Consider the following 21,874-nt stretch of genomic DNA (forward strand, 5'->3'; position numbering starts at 1 on the left):
TGGAAGTTTTGGTTATGACAAGCTGCTGAGGCTGCGATTGGTGGACAGGAAGTTTCCCATGAAGCTCGGCACCTGCAGGCCGGTCGCAATGGTGATGCCTCCGCCCCAAACCTGTCAATCACAATGCAGGATTAGCACTGCAAACGGTACTGCAAAAAATACTGTGGTACTGGTAAAAAATAGATTTAAAAATAGTAATAAATGTACTATAAAAATACTTCAAAAAAATACTGAATTAGTATAAAAAATATTCAATATTAAAAAATATTCATTACCACTTTAAAAAAAATACTTCCAAAATACTTCAAGCAATATTGCATTACTACTATAAAAAGTACTAAAAACTGCATTACTATTATAGAAATACTCAAAAATACTATAAAAACAATACTGCACTAATGTTAAAAAAGATTTAAATATACTACTTAATGTATGATTAAAAGAAATACCACCAAACATACTGCACTACTGCTAAATCTACAACACAAATGAATGAAAGTACTATTAAAAGGACTACATAAAGTCAAAGTACTACAAAAAGTACTACAAACATATCAGAAAAATTAGACCAAGCCTAAAATGTTTGAACATTTACCACAAATATACCACAAAAATGACAACGAAATATACTACAAAACTACTTCCAAAGTACTTAAAATACTACCAACTCCTACCATGACATCACTAACCCTAACCAAAACTATTAATACTTAATACTACAAAAGAACAACAAAAAGAAGACCAAAACTCAATTTTTTAAATATTTACTACTAAAAATGCCACAAAAGTACTTCAAACTAATGGAAAAGTACTTCAAAAAGTACTCAAAAAATAGACAAATTCTACAGTTCTGTGAAATGTACTCTTCAAGTTTTATTTCTTATTCTATATAGGCCACTAAACAGTCCAACACTTTCTTTGATGAATTTGGTGAACTACTGTCCAAAATCTCCACAGATTTTGATTGTCTAGCTATATCGGGTGACTTCAATATTCACATTGATAATCCAAATGATAACCATGCTAGAGAGCTGACTAGCATGCTAGAGGCTTTTGGTCTGTCTCAGCATGTGTCGGAACCCCCCCACAATCAGGGGCATACCTTGGACTTGATTTTCACTAGGGGTCTCAATATCACTAAAACTGCTGCTATTGATGTTGCCATATCTGATCATTTCTGTGTTTTCTTTGATGTGTTTATAAATCTGGAACTACAAGCTAGGCCAAAAATTGTTAAAAAATACTACATCAATGATAATACTGCTGCAGCTTTTATTAACGCCATATCTATGTCACCAGTGCTCACTGTGCATTGTACTAATGGCCTTGTTGAAATTTTTTATTGTCAAATTACAAATGCCATTGATGACATTGCACCAGTTAAGGTGAAAATCACTGGTAAGCAAAAAGCACCCTGGAAAAATGCTATGTCTATAAAACAACAAAGAGAATGCTGAAAGGACGAACGTAAATGTCGAAAAACAAAACTCCAGGTTCACTATGATATCTACACAGAGGAGCTTCAAAACTACAACATAGAATTGAGAAATGCCAGACAATTCTTTTTTGCCAAGATCATTAGTGAAAACACAAACAATGCACATACACTTTTTACTTCTGTTGATAGACTGATAAATCCCCCAGCATCGCAATTGATGCTGGGGGATTTATCAGTCTCAGCCTCTTTCTACTGCTAAATGTAAGAATTTGCTGCCTTTTTCAGTGATATCAGATAAATCAGTGCTACCATGTCTAACAGGAAGGTTATGCCTCCATTTCCTTCACACATAAATAATGTAAGTAATATGGCAAATTTTACTGCTATTGACTACACAACACTTGAGGACACTATACAACAGCTAAGTCGTCCACCTGCTGCCTTGACCCAAGCTTTTAAAAAAATTTTTTTAGCTGTCTGGCGAATGAGCTATTGCAAATTGTTCACAGCGCTCTTTTGGCTGGTGTTTTCCCAAATGCTTTGAAAACTGCTGTTATAAAGCCTGTGTTAAAGAAGAGTTGCCTGGATGCCTCTGTGATAAGTAATTACAGACCTATTTCCAATCTCCCTTTTATTAGTAAGATCCTGGAAACAAAAATCTTCAGCCAGTTTAACAACTATTCTATTTCAAATGCCCACTTTGACCATTTCCAATCTGGATTTAGACCCCATCATTAGGGATGTAACGATGTATCGTGGGACGATATTTCGCGATCCAAAAACGTGACGATAGGCATCGTGGAGGTGAAAAATGGTTTGCGATATCAAGTCGCCTACAGCTTATCAATTAGCTGCGCCACCAAAATGTAGACTACTCTTTGTTTTCATTTACATACTTTAAATGCCAGAGGGCGGAATCAGCAATCCTAGATCCTACTAGTTTGGTTTGCCTGACTGGCGTTATGACGTCATCGACACCAACGTCATCGACACCAACGTTCACCGGCGTTCACTCGATGAGCCAGGTGTGCAGCGTGCAACAGGAAATCCAAATACACCGGTTACGTTAGGTAACATTATCATCGTTATTTTGAAAGAGACGGAGGTAAATGTTGTGAGACATTCTTAAATTTTCTATCCAGTATTTTTCCTCAATGTTGCGGTTGTTCCCATAGATATTAAACGGTTGTTCCTCCAGTTCTGCGTCTTGGCCCAAATATCTTATTAAGATATTAAGATTTATTAAGATCTTATGGATAAATTGACGCCTCTGGTTACTGGTGTTAGTGGTGTCAAGTAAAGTGAAAACACAGGCTTTCTGCTCCAGTGTGACCAGACAGATGCAAATTCATTCTCATTCATAAATTCGGTTGTCACTACCAAATTCTGGCAGTGTGTGTCAAAGGTGTCAGCTGCTGCCTGAAAATGTTGACGTGCTAATTTTCTTAAAAAAAAGAAAACAAAACATGTCATCCTAGGTTAGAAAATCAGTGACTGAACATATTTGTTGTTTTCATTTAAGTTTAAGTTTTGTGTTTTGTGTTTGGAGAATGTTAGATCAACCATGTTCAGTCATTTGCACAAATTGTAAAGAGGACATCATTGTTTAGACATTTTAAACAGATTCCATTATTTGCTTTTTGCACTGAAAAATATATAACAAAGAAAGAAACCATTATAAAATAAACTGTAGGACTAGGTTAAACTTGTTTTTTTGACATTTTATGTCTAAGCAATAAACAAAGAATCTTCTACAGTCATTTGTTTCCATTTAAACTTTGTTAAAAATATCGTCATTGTATCGAACCGTGAAGCCTGTACCGTGTATCGCACCGAACCGTGAGCTGAGTGTATCGTTACACCCCTACCCATCATAGTACTGAGACAACCCTTATTAGAGTTGTGAATGATCTTTGTATAAACACAGATTCAGGCAAGCTTTCTATCCTTGTACTTCTGGATCTTAGTGCTGCATTTGACACTGTTGATCACACAATATTATTACATAGACTAGAAAATTGGGTTGGACTCTCTGGCCCGGTCTTAAATTGGTTCAAGATCTACCTGCAAGGGAGGAACTACTTTGTGTCTATCGGTGACTTTGTCTCTGAAAGGGTCAGTATGACATGTGGAGTTCCACAGGGATCAATCCTTGGCCCTCTTTTATTCAACCTCTACATGCTTCCACTAGGACATATCATACAGAAAAATAGTATTCATTACCACAATTATGCAGATGACACTCAGTTCTATATATCTCTTTCTTCAAGTGACTTTGGTCCTGTAGATTCTCTGATTCAGTGTATTGAGGAAATTAATGACTGGATGTGCCAAAACTTTCTTCAGTTAAATAAAGACAAAACTGAGGTAATTATCTTTGGTACCAAGGAAAAGAGGCAGAAAATTTGGGCTCACCTTGACTCCCTGTCTCTCAAGAGTAAAGCCCAAGCTAGGAATCTTGGTGTTATTATGGATTCTGATCTCAATTTTAACAACCATATCAATACCATTACAAGATCTGCTTTTTATCAACTTAAAATATAGCCATAGTAAGGGGTCTTACATGAAAACCTGATTTAGAAAAGCTGATACACGCTTTCATTACCAGCAGGTTAGACTACTGCAGTGGTTTTCTCTCCGGTCTCCCCAAAAATACTCTGGGGCATTTACAGCTCATTCAGAATGCTGCTGCCAGAGTTCTGACTAAACAGAACACATTACACCAGTTCTTAGGTCACTGCATTGGCTTCCAGTGTGCCATAGAATTGATTTTAAAATTCTGCTGCTTGTCTATACCTATGACCTGCTCTTAGGATATGAGCCACCCAGACCTCTGAGGTCCTCTGGGACCGGTCTGTTAGTTGTTCCCAGGGTGAAAACTAAATCAGGTGAAGCTGCTTTTAGTAATTATGCTCCCAATTACTGGAATAAACTTCCAGAAGCACTGAGATGTGCTCCCACTGTCAACTCTTTTAAAAGTCGGCTCAAAACATTCCTTTTCTCTGTGGCCTTCTGCTATATCATCTGTATGTATTTGTTAAAATGTTATTATCTTGATCATTATTTATTTCTTTTATTTATGTTTTACCTATTTTATCTCTATCTACTGTACATTTACTACTAAAAATACCCAGAAAACTACTACACAAGTACCAAATTGTACTATGGCATCACTACTACTAAAACAAAGCACAACAAAAAGTAGAAAAAATGTAAGAAAAAACAAAAAAAAAAACTACCACAAGAGTACTGCAAAAATACATCAAAAGTACTAAAATAACTACAAAATTATACATTCACATCACTACTACCACTACTGCTAAAAAATACTTACTAATTATACTAAAAATACTACATTTACTACAAAAAGGTACTACAAAAAATGCCCCAATCTTACAGCATTTGACCATTTTCTACTAAAAATACACAAAAAAACACTACAAAAGTGGCCTACTTCAAAAAGTACCAAGTCCCACAATGACATTACTACACTACTACTTCTACTACTAAAGTACTATGAGAGAACTCACGGTGAAGGCAGGGACGAGTGGCTGGCTGAACTTGGTTTTGAAGGAGTGAAGAAGACAAAGACGATCGATGTCGATGAACGACAAATCACCTGCAAGACGTGTTTATAAACAATCATTAATCATAAATACAATGCTTTAAAAATAAAATAAAAAACTAAAATGCAATGAAAATATATGAACAAAACTGATATGAAAAAACTAACATGATTAAAAAACAAAAAAAATTAAAAACATGAAATAAAAATTGAAATGGAAAGAAATATAAATGTTATATTGATAGAAAAAACACATTTTAAAATACTACAAAAAAAGAGATAAAAAAATATATAAAAAAGTTATTTAAATAAAATTATAATAGTAGTAAAAAGTAGAAAATTTAATTAAATCAAATAAAAAATAAACACAAAAAAGAAAACATTATACATAAAATATAAAAAGAAATAAATGAAATAGGCAAAACATAAAAACAAAAGAATAAAACTAATAAAAAATTGTCATATTCATACTCACCGTTGTCATAGTCGCAGTAGACTCCGATTCGCTGAGGCAGCGGCCAATCCAGTGCCTTGGCTCGGTTGTTGTGCTTGGCAGAGAGCGAGCTGTGCAGCCATTGGCCGGCACTCAGGCACCACGCCCCTGCGCTCTTCCCTAATTGGTCGAATCGGCCGAGGCTGGAGCGGTAGGCCACGCCCACGCTCAACGACTTCCAGTCAGAAAGGGGGCGGAGCTCCCAGTAGTGACAACCACCACTCAGCTCCTGGTCGCCTAGCAGATGCAGAGATAAACAAAAAAAAGAATATATAAATAAATGAGTATATATGAAAAATATATAAATGCAAATAAAAATATATCACCATAAAAATATATAAATGTAAATGATAGATTTTGAAGAAAAAATACAAAATATGTAAAACATTTATGTAACAATTTGAAAAAAGTAAAAAGAATATAGGTAATGTTTTATGAAATTAATTTGTATAAATCTTTAAAATTTTGAAGAGAATAAAGTAAAAAAAAACTTTTAATTTTAAAACACGAATTAGTATGAATTGTATAAATAGTAGATTATGTAATTAATAATACATATAAGATAATAAATAAATACAAGAACTTTAACGAATATATAACAAAATATTTTATCAATATAGGAAAATATTTCTATAATACCGTGTGGAACTGCAGTACTCTGTATAAGTATATATAAATGAGAAAAAGTATATTGAAACAAATATAGCAGTACCACTAAAAGTGCATTAAAAAGTACTACAAAATTACCACAAAACTCAAAAAACTTGACCATTTACTACTTATAATAACACAAATACTACTACAAAACTACTTCAAAACTACTTCTAAAGTATCTCAAAAAGTACTACAACATCACTACTACCACTAGTACTAAACATACCTCAAAAGTGACCACATAAAGTACTACTACTTCTTCTAAAATACCTCAAAAAGTACCAAATCTTACTATGACATCACTACTACCACTAGTACTAAATATACTTTAAAAATACTATACAAATACTAGAAAAACACTAAAAACTAATACTAAAAATAACAAAAAATACTACCATACTACAAGTACTACATACTACTAGAAAATTACTACAGAGAGTATGACATTACTACTACCACTAACTATACTATACAAAATACTACAAAAGTACAACAAAACCTAGACTCAAGCTATGGTTTTTCTTTAAATATTGAATATATATGATAAAGTATGTATGTAGTACTGTGTATAACTGCAGCACTCTGTAGTACTTAGTGTGTACTCGTACCCAGAACGGTATATGACTCGCCGGCGAATCGGTCGCGAGCTCCGCCCTTTGCCACCGTCTTGTTGGGCGATGGAGTGGCGCTCCGGCTGTGGAAACAGAAACGAAGGGAAAAGGTCAAAGGTCAGAGGTAAAAAAAAAAAGATTAAACAAAGAGAGAAATATTTGGTGGGAGTAGCCAATGAGATGTAGCAGTGAGAAAAAAACAGAAAAAATTTAAAATAATAATATTCATATATGAAAAGAATGACAGTAAATAATAAATTGCAAAAACTAGTAGCCAATGAAAGCGAGTCGATGCGATGATACTGTGGTGTTAAAAGATAATTATATAAATACAAATATTAACTATAAATTAAAATATAAATTTTATTGAAATTTGAAACATTAAAACATAAAAATACAAATATAAAAATAATATACTTCAATTATAAAAAGGTAAATATTTAGTATACAGTCAAATATAATGACTTAAATCCAAATTTTAAACATTTGAAAATAAATATTAAAAATAAAAAGCTGTGATTGGCTGATGCGTGGAATGCACAATGAGGAAGTGGGCGGCAGTTGCTAGGCAACCGCTGAGCGACGGCAGCCAATGAGATTTCTGACCTGAGAGTTTCTAGTTTTGACTGGAAACGAGACGGAGGCTGCTGAGGGACAAAAAGGAGAAAACACTGGGAAACAGCAAAGGGAAAAATAGATTCATACTGTCTAAAAATTCTGAAAATGATATTAAATGGAAGAAAATATTCAGATAATTTTTGAAAAATAAAAATTCTGAAAATAGTTTTAGATTTATTAAAAACTGTCTGAAAATAACTTTCAACTAGAGAAAGTTCAATTTTCTGAAGAAGATTTGTGTGCTTGCTTGAGTTTGAAAAGGTAGACAGTTGAAGAAATTTGAACGAGTTTAAATGTCTTTAAAATTTGAATATATGGATCTTAAACAATTTGACAGCCTTGTAGTTATCAATACATGGAAGGATAGGTAATAATGTTTTTAAAGGTTGTAGTAGTAGTGGCTGTAGTAAAAGCACAGTTATCAGATATCACTAGTAGAAATGAAAAAAGAAAAAAAGAAAAAAGAAAAAGTGACAGTTAAAGGGTAAAAGAGTGAAAGAAATAGTACAAGAGTTAAACAGAGTGAGTAGCAGTATGTGTAAAAAGACAAAGCTGTTGATTAGACAGACGAAACTACTGTCAAACAGAGTAGCACTACTGCTGAACAAAAGTTCATAACTCAATAACTACAAATCCTATCACTTAGATATTTACTTTGAGTGAGAGCAGAACTAGCTGAACATTTTAATGTGTACAGTTTATATATGTGCAAAAAGACAAAGCTGTTGATTAAACAGGCGGAAACAGTGGACGCGGTGGGGAAATGTCAAAAGGAGGAAGATCAGCTAGAAGGCTAGAAGAAAGAATCTCAACCAATGGCTGGGAGAAGACCTGGCGTGTGCCCTGTGTTCAACACCAGAAACCCTCAGGCACATCATGACTGGGTGCAAGGTCAGCCTCACGCAGGGCAGATACACATGGCGGCACAACCAGGTATTGAAGAGCCTAGCATCAACAGTCGAGAACAAACGGATGGCCACAAACTCCATAACCCTAGAACATCACGCCCCACGACAACATCTATGTTCACCAAGGAAGGAGCCAAAAGACCCAAAGATCGTACCCCAAAAGACAGAGCCAGGACAACTAAGCACAGCCCGCGATTGGAAGATGCTGGCAGATGTTGGCCAGCAACTCAGATTCCCACCAGAGATCACAACCACCAACCTCAGGCCAGACCTGGTACTTTGGTCCACTTCACTACAGACTGTGTACATCATTGAACTCACAGTTCCATGGGAGTCATACGAGCGCAAGATGCTTCGGTATGCAGAGTTTGCAGCCGCAGCACAGCAACACGGCTGGAGAGTCAAAGTCTGTCCTATTGAAGCGGGATGCAGAGGCTTCGTGGGTACATCTACCACCAGGCTGCTAAAGGACCTGGGGATCTGTGGCCAGGCTCTGCGACAGACCATCAAAGCTGCCGCAGAGGCCGCAGAAGGAAGCAGCCGATGGCTCTGGATGAAGAGGAAGGACTCCACCTGGGCACCAAGATAGCGAAGAGATCAGGAAGACACAATGGGGAGTGATTCTGCAAAGCCAGAAGTCACTGTTGAGCCCTGGAGATGTAGTGGGCTAATTAACGAAATGTTGAGGAAGGAGGGTGCCCACTTGAAGACCCCAGTGTGTCAACTTGCTGCCACTCTCTCAACATCACGGCACTCATGGGTAAGTACTCAACGGCACAAAGGATTATCAACATCACAGCCTGTGTTTTCAAATTGGTTGGATTGGTTGATAAAAGCCAATCCATTTGGCCTATCAATAACCTTTATACAACTTTTAAAGAGGACAGTCCCAAGATTGTCCACACCAGGGACAGACTGGGACAAGAAAACGGCCCTGGACTTTTTGACCCAGACCGGCCCACATCCAGCCTGCGAATATTCCACACCATCCCTACCCCATTGACATTAATATTGACATTAATACATGAATACAGCAACACTTAGTGTCACTACTTATACAGTATATATATAAATTAGTAGGCTACTACATACGGTTTGTCACCAGCAGACCACCACTCTGAGGATACCACAACAGATACAGGCTGCTATATTGTGCATTTAGTGCATCATGATAAAGGGCTATATTTGAAAAGGCAATACAGATATCAATACAGATTAAATCAGTCAGGGATTGCCATTTTTATCACTTTAATTTGGTAACTTTCAACAATAAATATTTAAATTAACCAACACCAGGTAACAATAAATTATAATAAACTATAACGTTGTCTAATAACAAACTATAAATAATTAAAAGGTGGAGTAAAGGGCTGGGCATGTAGAGAGAGGCACTGAGCCTCTTGATGCCATTCATCATCGGCAATGGAAATGCTGTCGGTGCTTGCACTGCTGAAAAGGTCAGTCATTTTTGCGCAGTTTGATGCCTCAGCTTCACGGGCCTTTATTTTTTTATCCCTCAATTTTTCTGCCCCACCTTTTCAGTTTTTGGAAGGATTCCTTTCCATTTTGTTAAGTTTTTCTCCAAAATACTGCTGTCTGATCGCGCTGATCAGCTCATCTGATGCTCCGTTCACAAGGGGTGGGGGTATCGCTCACTCACCGCTCTCTCTCTCTCTCTCTCTCTCTCACTCACCGCTCTCTCTCTCCCGCAGTCACCTCTCTCTCTCATTAAATAGGCGGCTCAAAGTTTTGTAGCCGTGGCCACCGGCCCAATAAGCGAGGGGCCCACCGGGAATTGTCCCGGTCCTCCCCATGGCCAGTCTGCCACTGGTCCACACCAAGTTTCGTGTGAATCAGATGAATGGCCTAGGAGGACTTGTGAAAGAAGTGTTTCTTAAAAAATTCAAAAATGGAATGGAAAATCCAATATGGTGGACAAAGAATCTATGGACACAAGAATTTTCTCTCTCTACGGCACACAGTTCAGAAATTATTGGCCAAAACATAAAGTTGCTTGTTACAGTGCCACCATCTGGCCAATGTATGTGGGCTGCCTTGCCTGAGAAGTGGGGGCCCATAGAAGCCCACCTGCCAGATATGGTTGCTGTACGACTTGCAGTTTCTTAGCTGCAGACACAATATATAAAAAATATATATAGATATCTTCAAATAAAATAAGAGACACTATAAAAAACACTTAAAAAATTAAAAATAAAGTATCATTATCATCTCATTGTCATATTCGAATCACCTGCTCTTGTTGTCTTTGCCCTTCAGTCGCGGGTCGTGACCTTTGACCCCGGCTGCCTGAGGCTCCCAGCTCACCGTGTCGCCACACACCTTGAGGTCTGGGTGACAGGAGTTGGAGTCAAGCCCGAAATGAAACGCTAGAAGAAGACAAAAAAAATGCCAAAGAAGAAGAATCAGAATTAATCCTCAAATTCAAATGTTATTTTCAATTTTGTTTTAAAATCAATTAAATAATTTCTGAAACACTAGAAGAAGGTGAAAAAACAGCCAAAGCAGAAGACAAAAAATTAGAAGAAAAACAATGAATTGAAACTAAATTTTAAAAAAATGAAATTCGACAATCTCATTTTCAAATTTAATGAATCACTAGTAGAAGAAAAAACGACAGCCAAAGGAAATTCATCTTTAAATAAAATTAAATTTAATGTCATCTTCAAATTGAATGAATCTCAGAGAAAAATATTTTTTAAAATTAAAAATGAAATCATTTTTTCAAATATTTTAAACAAATACAAATGCAACTGAAAAAAAAATCTAATTCAAATGTAATTTTCAAATTTAATGACGACCAAAAACGACAGAATAGAGCAAATAACAAAAAATGACAAAAAACAACAAAAAACAAAAATTAAAAAAACAAATACAATTTATTTAAAACATTAAAATAAATATTGAGTATATTTAATATAGAAAAAAAAGTATTTGTAGTAAAAAAAAATACCAAAAATGACAATGTAAAAAGGCAAAAAATGACCAAAAACTGACAGAATAGAGCAAATGATTGAAGAACAACAAAAAACAAAGAAATATCAAAAAAGCAAAAAATGCCCAAAAAAATCTTAAAAACTGAAAAAAGACAAAACAATGAACAACTTTCTCCCTCTCTCAAAATACAGCAAATAAAACAATGATAAAAATTATAAAAAACTGCAAGAAAAAACAAGAAAGACAAATGTCTTTCTCTCTGAATTAATAGGCTTTACTGGCATGAAAGTTTTGAACAATATTGTCAATTCATTAATGTACAGAGTGTGTGTGCGTGCATGTTAGGTTTCGGTTTAGTGTGTGTGTGTATGTGTGTGTGTGTGTGTGTGTGTGCATGCCGGGCTGACACATGATGACTATCAATGCTCACAACAGTTCAACAATAAATAATACAGTTCAAATGGGAATAAAGCAAGATTCAAAACCACAACACGTTGATCCACATGTCTCTGGGTGGTTTGAATTTTACACATTTTAGGAGTGCATCTCTGTCTCAACCTCACCTGTCGAACAGTGACCACATATTCTGTTCTCTTTCATAGCATTCATTTTGATGTCTCACTATGGGATACGCCCCGAGAGGGACCCTCTTCTCACTGCCGTCACCGAGCTCAGTGCTAGTGTTGAGGAAACCCCTATACCAGCTAGCCAAGGCTGGGGCTTGTTGCTGGATATTTCAGACCCGATGGCTGAGGAGCCGACGATTCCTCTTTCATTCCCCTGACTCCCCTTGTCATGTCGGCTGCCCGGGGAGTGACGGGGGGCACCCCCCCCCGGTTCCCTCCCGCTCCCCGCTGGCTCCCCCCCCCCCCACCTTAGGGGCGTCTTCCCTGGATTTGGAGGGGATGGATGCCACGCATGCCACGGCCCATCTGGTGGCAGCTCGCCTCCACCCAAAACTGTCAGTTGCATTGTCCGAGCCACCGACTCTGCCGTCAGAAGCAGACCGGTTCCAGTCCACCATGATGGAAAGGCCGTATAACGGCTGCTGTGGCGGTGAGGGGCTGAACGTATACAGTACAAACTCACCCAAGAGGTCATCAGGTGTTTAGGCCTCACCAACTGGTAATTTCTGGCCTTTTTTTGTCATTTGTCATCATGTAGTCATTTTGTTTTCATTTTTTTGATATTTTTTCTGTTTTCTGTTATTATTTCTGTTTGTTTATTGTAATTTTAGTTTTTTGTAATTTTATTGTAATTATTTGCAAATTTTTGTCATTTGTTGTCATTTTGTCTCTATCTCTCTCTCTCACCTCTGGTCTCCATGGTAACCGGCTCACAGTAATCTCCAGCAGCAGCTTTATTTGCAGCGCGAACGCGAACAGAAACGAAGAGTGAATCAAACTTCAGACCTGCAGGAAGAAATTGTGAATTTTATCATTTTATAATAATAATCACGTAACATAACATAATAATAATAATAATAATAATAATAATAATAATAATAATAATATGTTAATAATTGTATGATTTCATTAATCATTTAACATTTTTATGACATTGACATTTGAGATTAATTCAGTTCTATTGTTTGAATAATTTTTGAATCTTCTAAAATTATGATGAACAACTAAAAACTGTACAGTAAAACAATTGTACTGTAAAAAAGAAATATGTAATGGAAAAAGTATTTTTGAATGTTATTTTCAATAATCATTTCATTATTTTACAGTAAATTTAAGCAATAACAATAATGAATTGTATTCAGTCAATAATGAGTTTTTTAATTTCAGAATTTTTCCTGAAATAAAAAAATTGGGATTCATTAACCCTGGTGTATAAAAGATTTCATGTTTTTTAAAATTATTTTTAATGTATTACAACTTCCCCATATTTGTTACAAAATATAATATAATATATCAAATAGCCTACTTGATATACTTGATATAAGTCACACAATTTGAATATAAAATGTCAAGAAACTAACAAAAAAGAAAAAAAGAAAAAACATTTATATAGTTTTTTTTTATTACGTATAATAAAGAAATGAAAGAAAATCTAACAAAATTAAAAAATAAATTAAAAAATGTAAAATACAAAAAAGGATAGGAAAAAATCACAATAATTTAAATTCATAACAATAAAAACAAATAAATGAATAAAAAAAGTGACATTTTTTGTCTTTTAGGTTTTTTTTTTCATTCCTACCTGTTATGGTGTATTCAGTCTCCTGGATCCCCGTGATTTTTTCCCAGCACGACTCGCTCCTTGCTCCCTCACCGTTCGTTTTGCGGAATTCCAAATCGTAGCGGTCAATTCGCTGGTCATCATTGTCAGTACCCGCCTCATCTTCGCTGCCATTGGCCGGTCGCCAGGCAACGGTGACAGCATTGTCACGCACGAAACAGGAAGTGAGGTCGATCTCTGGCGCTTTGGGCACTAAAAAAAAAAAAACATAAAAAAAAGTGAAAGTTGTTTTTTTTAAGTGATTTGAATGGATAAAATGAATTATTATTATCATGCTATTATTATTATTATTCATATTATATTTAGTCAGAAATATTTTTTATTACTGATTACTCTTTCAATTACTATTCTTATTAATGAATACAAAATCTGATTATTATAACTAAAAGTACTTGAATTCATATTTTCATATTATTATTTAGGAGAAAAATGATAGAAAAAACAGGAGAAAACAAAAGAATACAATGAGTAAAGACAGAATGGAGGAAAAATTACAAATCTGACAAAAAAGTTATAAAACAACAAAAACTACACAAAAAGTACAAAAAAAATTGTACAACAAAAAAGTACTACAAAAGCATGCTAAAAACAAACAAATAACAGAATTGAATAAGGAAGGACAGATGGAGCTAGCGACAGTAAACAGGAAGTGGCCGTCTCACCCGGCAGGAAGTGCAGCCTCCTAAGCCCCGCCCCCTCCCGGCTGAAGTCCACCAGGAAGCGCGTCATGCCCGCCGCTGCCGCCGGACGAGTGGAGAGTCGGAAGGCTGGTGCCATGGTTACCCTGGCAACCAGCAGAGAGGGGGGCAGAGTTAAATGAGAAATATTATTAGATATTAATTATTATATTTAATAATAAATAAATACAATAAATGGACAACAAATTCAAAAACTAAAAAAAATTACAAGCTACAAAAATCTTCAAAAATAAAGAATAAAAAAAAAAATTACGACAAATTACAAAAGTGAAAAAATGACCAAAAAATGTGCAAAAAATTACATAAATACAAAAAATTACACAAAAACAATGAGAGAGGGGGGTGTGGTTAGAGAGAGAGAAAGGGGGGCAAGGTTAGAGAGAGTGAGAGAGGGGACAGGGTTACAGAGAAAGAGATGGGGCGGGTTGGGGGGGGGGTTAGAGAGAGAGGGGGCGGAATTAATGTCTGTCAGGGCGGGGCTTCCATTCAATACCATTTAAGGTGTGGAAATCAGTTTTTATAATTTATTACATTTAAAATATTAAATGTGTTTAATCATGACAATATAAAATATAAACAAAGATTTAAAAAAATTTAAAACAATATGCAAAAACTCACACAAAAATTAAACAAAAATATTAAATATTTACAAAAAATTTGTAAATATTAAATAAAGAGGGGCAGGGTTCATGAAAAAAGAGGTGGCAGGGTTAGAGAGATGTTAGATAATAGATATTAGATATTATATTTCATGAACAAAAAACAAACTACAAAGAATGGACCAAAACTTGCAAAAAAGATACAGCGAGAGGGGGTGGGGCTTCTTTTCAATACATTTTTAGGTGTTGGGTTTATTTTGTTCATCATTTATTATCACTGTGATATGTAACATAATAATAAATGAAATCAATAAATAAACCAGAAAGCTACAAAAAATAAATTACATTAAAAAAATTACAAACAATTGCGAACAACTACAAAAAGTAGGAGGGGTGGGGTCAGAGAGAGAAGGGGTGGGGCTTCCATTTAATACATTTTAGAGAATTGGATTGATGTTTTATAATTCACTATAATAAATACATGAATTCTATTTAATAATGTCAAAACAAAATCAAGAAAAACTAAAAAGTATATAAAATGGAAAAAATGCAAAAAATTATGAAAAAGATATATATATATGATTTTTTTTTTTTTTAAACACAAAAGAACCAAGAATGACAGTAATTTCATTTTGTATTTACTACAATTAAAATACTATATGTTTCATGATGTCAAAATAAAATAAAAAAGAAATAAACATACAAAATGGAAAAAAATACAAAAATAATCATACACAAATTAAATCAAATTACGAAAAAATACAAAAAACTATAAATAAATGTACAAAATGATAGAAAAAATGATAAAAACAAACAAACTGACAACTGAGTGGCAGAGTCAAGGTGTGTCAGGGGCGAGGCTTCCACTCAATACATTTTAAGGTGTAGAATTCATTTATTAAACATTAAAAATAAACAAAAAATAGAATGAAAAAAATTACAAAAAAACAACCTACAAAAAGTGAGAGAGGGCGGGATCAGAGAGATAGAGGGGCGGGGTCAAATGATAAGGGAGCTGGGTTAGTGGAGAATTGTTGGAGGTTGAGTTGTTGAGAAATAAAAACTTTTAAAAGGGTTTGCACATTTTTGGGGGGATCTGGTTTTGGATGTTTGGGGGTGTGGTTTCAGGATTTTTTTGAGGGTGGGGTTAAAAATAAAACAATATAAAAATTGAAAAAATGACATGAAAAGACCAAAAACAAACACATTGAAGGAAAATGATAGAAAATTTAAACAAAAATGATTTTTGGGGACAGATTTATGGATTTTTTTTATTTGAATTTATGTATGTAGGAAGCATGGCTTACCTACATACCTTGTAATTCATTAGTTATTGAAGTTAAAACTACATGAATTATGTTTCAGAATCTAAAATACATTTTTAAAAAATTAAATAAAAAACAATACAGAAGAACTAAAAGAACTATAGAAGAAACACTACTGAAATATATAAGAAAAATATAAACAATATAGACAATCAAAAACAGAAAAATAAAAGAAACACTACATAACAATAATAATAAATAATAATTGCTAAAAAAAATAAGAAAAACATACCTCTCTTTGATTTTCCTTGCAGCCTTGAAAAAAGCGAAAAACTCATGAATAATTCATTATTTTATTGAAACAGGAAGTGATGTCGATTTATGGCCGTCTGTGCACTGTAAAAACACATACATGTTAAAACAAAAGAAGATTTTAAGTTACTTTAATGGAAAAAATTCTAAGAAAGAAAGGACAGAACAGAAGAAAAAATGACAAGAAATGAAGAAGGGCAGCAAGAGAGAAAAATTACAGAAACTAAAGAAAAACCAGTATGTCTTCTTTTCTTTCATTTCCTTTCCTTCCTTCCTTTCTGAATTTCCCCAAGGGGATCAAAGAAGTGCGATCTTATCTTTCCTTCCTCACCTTAACAAACTCATCCTCTTTGTCAATCTGCAGCGCTTCGTTCGCAAATTCCAGAAGTTCTTCAGATGATTCAAGTGCTGATTTTCCCTCTGATAGCTGTTTCTGAAATGAGAAGAAAAAAAAATGGGAAGATTTTGTAAACAAAATTTGATCTGAATGAAAGACAGAAGGATGGAAGAAAGAGAACATTTTCTATGTCATAACCAAATTTTGGAAATTAAAAAAATTAAGAAATCAGTAAAAGATGAAAAAGAAGAAGAAAGAAAGATGAAAACAATGAAAAACAGAAAATAAGAATGGAAAGAAAAAGAAAAAGGACAAAAGAAAGAAGAATGAAAGAAAAAGAAAAAAGAAAAATAGAAAGAAAAGGAAAGAATTTAATTTTAAAATAGCACGGAAGAAAGACAACAGAATGAAAAAGTGTAAAAAGAGGACAAATTGTAGAGGAATATTTAAAAATTTAAAAAAGACAAAAAATGGCAACTTTTGAGAAAAAAAATATATTAAATGACAGCCAGAAGAATGGAATAATAAATAAACAAAAATCCTGGAAAACATTTGTTAAAGATTAAATAAGGAAAGAAATTTTAAATGCCACATACAAATTACATTGAAAAAAAGAAGAAAGCAAGATAAAGGTAAAACTTAAAAATGAAAATATAGAAAAAAGGATTAAAGAAAGTACAAATTAAAGAAATCTGGAAAAGGCTTAAAATGGGTAAAATAGAAAACAGAAAAATTAAAAAGATGATTTTTAAAAAATCACCAAAAATGCAAAAGAATTGGTGCATTTGTGAATAAGAGTGAATTAAAAACAAAAACAAAATAAGAATGGAAAGAAAAGAAAGAAAAAAAACTGAAAAAGAAAAACAAAAAAAGTGTTTTACCTGAAGCTCCGCCTCTTTCCTGCACTGCTCCTCCCTGATGGCACCTCGTAGCTCTGCCCCCTTTTCCTCCAGGGCGGAGCTTAACCGTTCCAGCTCCGCCTCCAGCTCAGACATCACCCGCCACGACTCCTCCTGATTGGACAGAGAACAAGAGAGAATGATTGACAGGTGTTTTTATTTCATTTTATATTCACGGTTCTAACTTTGTTCTTCTTTTTTTTTCTGGATTTTGTCAAATTAGTCAAATTTTTATCATTTTATTTTTTAATTTTTAACGCTTTTTTCAAAATTAACAATTTTTTACTGGAAAATTACATTTTTATGTCGTTAGTATTGTTTTTACTTGGAAAATTGGCTTTTTAACAGTATAAAGATATTTACTATGAAAATACATTTTTAACATTGTAAAGTTTTTTGTTTTACTGTGTTAAAGTTAAATTTTTTTATCTGATTTTTATTTAATATTTTTTTTTTCTAATTATTTTTTCCCTCTGTTGCTTATTTTTTTCCTTTTTAAATTAGAATTTCCTAATATCAATTTAATTTTCCTTTTTTCACTTTTATTTGACGTTTTACTGGGAAAAATGACTTTTTTTCAACATAAAATGGCTAATTTTTTAGAGTGTAACAATAACTGGCCTTTTAGTCTCCTTTCCTGCCTCCCTTGCTTCCTTCCTATCTCTCTCTCTAAGCCCCTCCCACTCTCAGCCAATCAGATTCTCACCTGCAGGTCTGAGAGGGTGTGGTTGACCGTATCCAAGAAGATCTGCAGCTCTTCGTTCTTATTTGCTAACGTGGTGATGATCCTGCGCAGTGCTTCCTGTTCTCACACACACACACACACCCACACACACGTTAGAATTGGCAACAGAATTAGGATTTTTTTACAGTGCAAAGTGTAAAAACCTTTGGTGAAAAATTTACCATTAATCAATTTTTACAGTTCAAATTTTAAAATATCTTTAGTGTGAAAACACAAGTCAAGTAAAGTGTAAAAGAAGGAAGTGTAAAGTGTAAAAAATAACATTTGGTCAAGTGCACTTTTCTTTGCAGCGCAAAACAATATCAAGTGAACTTTCTGTTTTTTTACAGTGTAACATATGAACTGGCCTACATGGGAATTCAGGCTGAAGAAATGTGTGTGTATGTGGGGGGGGCGAGAGAGAGAGAGAGCAAGAGAGAGCGAGAGACAGAGAGACAGAGAGGATTAGAGGTAAAGGCTATTTTAAGATGCTTTCCTTCCCTCCATTCCTTCCTTCTATCAGTCCTTTCCTTCCTTTCTCTCCTCCTTCCCTCCTTTTTTCCTTCTTTAAATTCTATATATTTTTAAATTTAATTGATATCTCTTTCCTTTTCTTTTTTTTCTATTTTTGATTAATTAAATTAATCAATTAATTAATGAAAAACATCGTATTAAATTATCATCATGGAAGTAAAGATTGTGTGTGGGATTCTATTCCTTTCTCTGCGTCTACCTTTTTGGTTGTTATCCTACACACCTGTCACTCAAAGACCTTTAGGGTTAGGGTTAAAATGAGAAAATTATTTTTTCTTAATGTCCTAATATCCTAATTTTATTTTATTTTTTATTGATATTTAATTTGACTTGGATGCAACTGTTTTGGGTTTTTTTTCAAATTTTCTCATTTTTAATTCAACTGTATTTTTATTTTAATTGTATTCTTTTTTTTTCCTCTTTATTTTTTAAATTTAATTTTCATTTTAAAATTGTATTCATATTAATATTATTTTGAAAATTAAAATGTAGTTTTTTGAATTCATTATTCTGTTCGTTCCTTGTTTGATGTTTTATGCAAATGTTATGTAAATTTGTATTCTGATTTTTTTTAATGAAAAAATAAACTATAAATAAAAAAAAGGATAAGAGAATAGAGACAGAAAGAAGGGATCACAGGTGAAAGAAAGATAGAGTTACACAGAAAGAAAAGAGAGAAAGCGATCGAGTTACATAGACAATGACAGCGAGCTCGCGTTTCGTGGGAACCAGTGTGAGAAAGCAAAAGAAAAACAACATTTCTGAAAATATACGGAACAAAATAGCAGAGAAACATCGGAAGAAAAACAAAGTGAGAAAGAAAGAAAAAAAAAAAAATGAAGGAATTGAATTCGCAGCTCCATTCAAAGTGATACTCACTCTACCAGTGAGAGAGACAACTATGGTCGAGCGACATTGTGAACAAACGGGGGGAGAGAGAGAGAGAGACTTGTTAATCCCATTGAAACCCATTCAAAACTATAGGGAGAGGGGAAAATGCGCAGACGAGTTTAGGTTAACATGAAGAGAGCGAGAGCGACATTGGAAATGCATGGAGAGAGAGAGAGAGAGAGAGTATATTTTAACGTAAAACCGATTCAGTGATGCTAGCTCAAGAGACAGAAGCTAATGTCATATAAGGAGAGAGCAAGAGAGAGCGACATAGAGAATGAATGGGATAATAAGAGAGAGAGAGAGACTTCATAATCCTCTATCTCTCTTTTTTCACATTCATTCTGTATGTTGCTCAACCATGACAGATAGATTTCTTGTTGTCTTTTTTTCGCTCTTACCTTTTGAGCGTCCATTACCAGAGAGAGAGAGAGAGAGGGAGAGAGAGAGAGAGAGAGAGAGAGAGAGAGCTAAAGAGAGACGGCAGGATTAAGCGGCAGGTAAAGTGAACGCGATATTCCGAGGCGAATTCCGGTCCCGGGCTTCAAAATAAAAGCCTAGGTAAATAGGCAGTAGTATTTTTGGTAAAGACCTTCAAAATAAAAGACAAATCGAGGCGACAATAGGATGTCATGTCGGGATCTTCAAAATAAAAGCCCAGGAGAATAGGCACTACAATTTCAAAATATAATAAAAGCCTACCAAAATAGGCATCAACAGTTCTGGTAAAGACCTTCAAAATAATCGGAATTCCTGTCACACCCTTCAAAATAAAAGCCTATCAAAATAGGCATCAGCAGTTCTGGTGAAGACCTTCAAAATAAGGCAAATGGAGGAGACCATAGGAAGTCCAATTAGGATCTTCAAAGTAAAAGCGGGGTGGATTGAGAATAGGAAGTACTCTCGGGATCTTCGAAATAAAAGCCTAAAACAAGTGGGAGTAGTAGTTCTAGTTCTAACCTTCAAAATAAAAGTTGGTCAAGCTAAATGATGAGAATTCCTGTCACAACTTTCAAAATAAAAGCCCACTCAAAACATCCACAGCAAGTTCTGTCAGGATCTTCAATATAAAAGCCTACGAGAATAACCAGTATTATTTTTGGTGATGACCTCAAAAATAAAAGCCACCTATGCGGATTTAAAATATTGAATTTCCTTTCAACCTCAAATAAAAACCAGCAAGAATAGGCAGTAGTATTTTTGGTAAAGATCTTCAAAATAAAAGGCAAATGGAGGAGACAACAGGAAGTCCAGTTAGGATCATCAAAATAAAAGCCAGGTGGATCGAGAATAGGAAGTACTGTCGGGATCTTCAAAATAAAACCCTAGAAGTATAGGTAGAATTTCTGGTGATGACCTTCAAAATAAGTCAATCTGGCAAAATATTAACCCTAGATAAGAATGCAGATGACGTGACATAAAGGCCACATCGACAAAGTGCGGTACAAGTGTGGAACTCATTTTCTATGGGCAAAACAATAAATCAATATTCTCTGTGGTTGCTTTTTCTGTGTTTCTAATAATTTGTGAAATGTATATGCTGTAAATAATTTGTCGTTACCTTTTCATGGTTGTGAAATAGCAAGATCGTAAAATGTTTTTTTCTTGAAGTCTCAAAATGCAACATGACTCCTCTCTTGAACTAAAGTTTGCTAGCTTGTTAGCATTTTGTGACTTCCAGAAAAAAAACATTTTAATGATAATGCAGTTTTTTGATAACTGTGAAAAGGTAACGACAGATTATTTACACTATATACATTTCACATAAATTATCAAAATAAAGAAAAATCAACCAGAGGAAATGTTTATTTTTCATTTTGCACAGAGATAGAGCGAGGAATATCACTTGTACCGCAGTGTGTGGATGTGGCCCATTTGAAACATCACACCATTCTTGTCTATAGGCAGTAGCATTTTTGATGACTCCCTTCAAAATAAAAGCCAGCAGGAATCTACAGTAGTACTTGTGGTGATAGCCTTCAAAATGAAAGCCAGGTGGAAAATACAGTAGGAACTCCCGTCAGGTTATTCAAAATAAAAGCCTAGGAGAATAGGCACTACGACTTCAGGTAATGACCTTCAAAATAAGTCAGTTATTTAGACTACAGAATATGAATTGCTGTTCT

At 34.4% G+C, this 21,874-nt stretch overlaps 1 protein-coding gene across 1 annotated transcript; it reads right to left on the minus strand.

Moving 5' to 3' along the window:
- Nucleotides 1-12: 12 nt before the first annotated feature.
- On the minus strand, nt 13-20,164 carry LOC139650774 (FSD1-like protein). Its single transcript, XM_071527523.1, has 13 exons — nt 20,150-20,164; nt 18,299-18,401; nt 17,582-17,724; nt 16,695-16,796; nt 16,344-16,366; nt 14,152-14,273; nt 13,451-13,681; nt 12,556-12,654; nt 10,539-10,674; nt 6,759-6,844; nt 5,479-5,733; nt 4,969-5,057; nt 13-111 (listed from the first exon to the last, which is right to left on the minus strand). Exons 1-13 carry the CDS (start codon nt 20,162-20,164, stop codon nt 13-15), a joined length of 1,503 nt encoding a protein of 500 aa, XP_071383624.1.
- Nucleotides 20,165-21,874: the final 1,710 nt, after the last annotated feature.

The sequence above is a fragment of the Centroberyx affinis genome, unplaced genomic scaffold, assembly GCF_046629955.1.
Source record: "Centroberyx affinis isolate AG114_WGS23_722 - 3 ecotype Tasmania unplaced genomic scaffold, CSIRO-AGI_Caff_v1 ptg001543l_1, whole genome shotgun sequence".
NCBI lineage: Eukaryota > Metazoa > Chordata > Actinopteri > Beryciformes > Berycidae > Centroberyx > Centroberyx affinis.

Coding starts and splice junctions, on each gene's coding strand:
- LOC139650774 (XM_071527523.1), bottom strand. Junction 16,797..17,581: donor GGAAAGAGGCGGAGCTTCAG/GTAAAACACTTT, acceptor TTCTCATTTCAG/AAACAGCTATCAGAGGGAAA. Junction 16,367..16,694: donor AAGAGGATGAGTTTGTTAAG/GTGAGGAAGGAA, acceptor GCTTTTTTCAAG/GCTGCAAGGAAAATCAAAGA.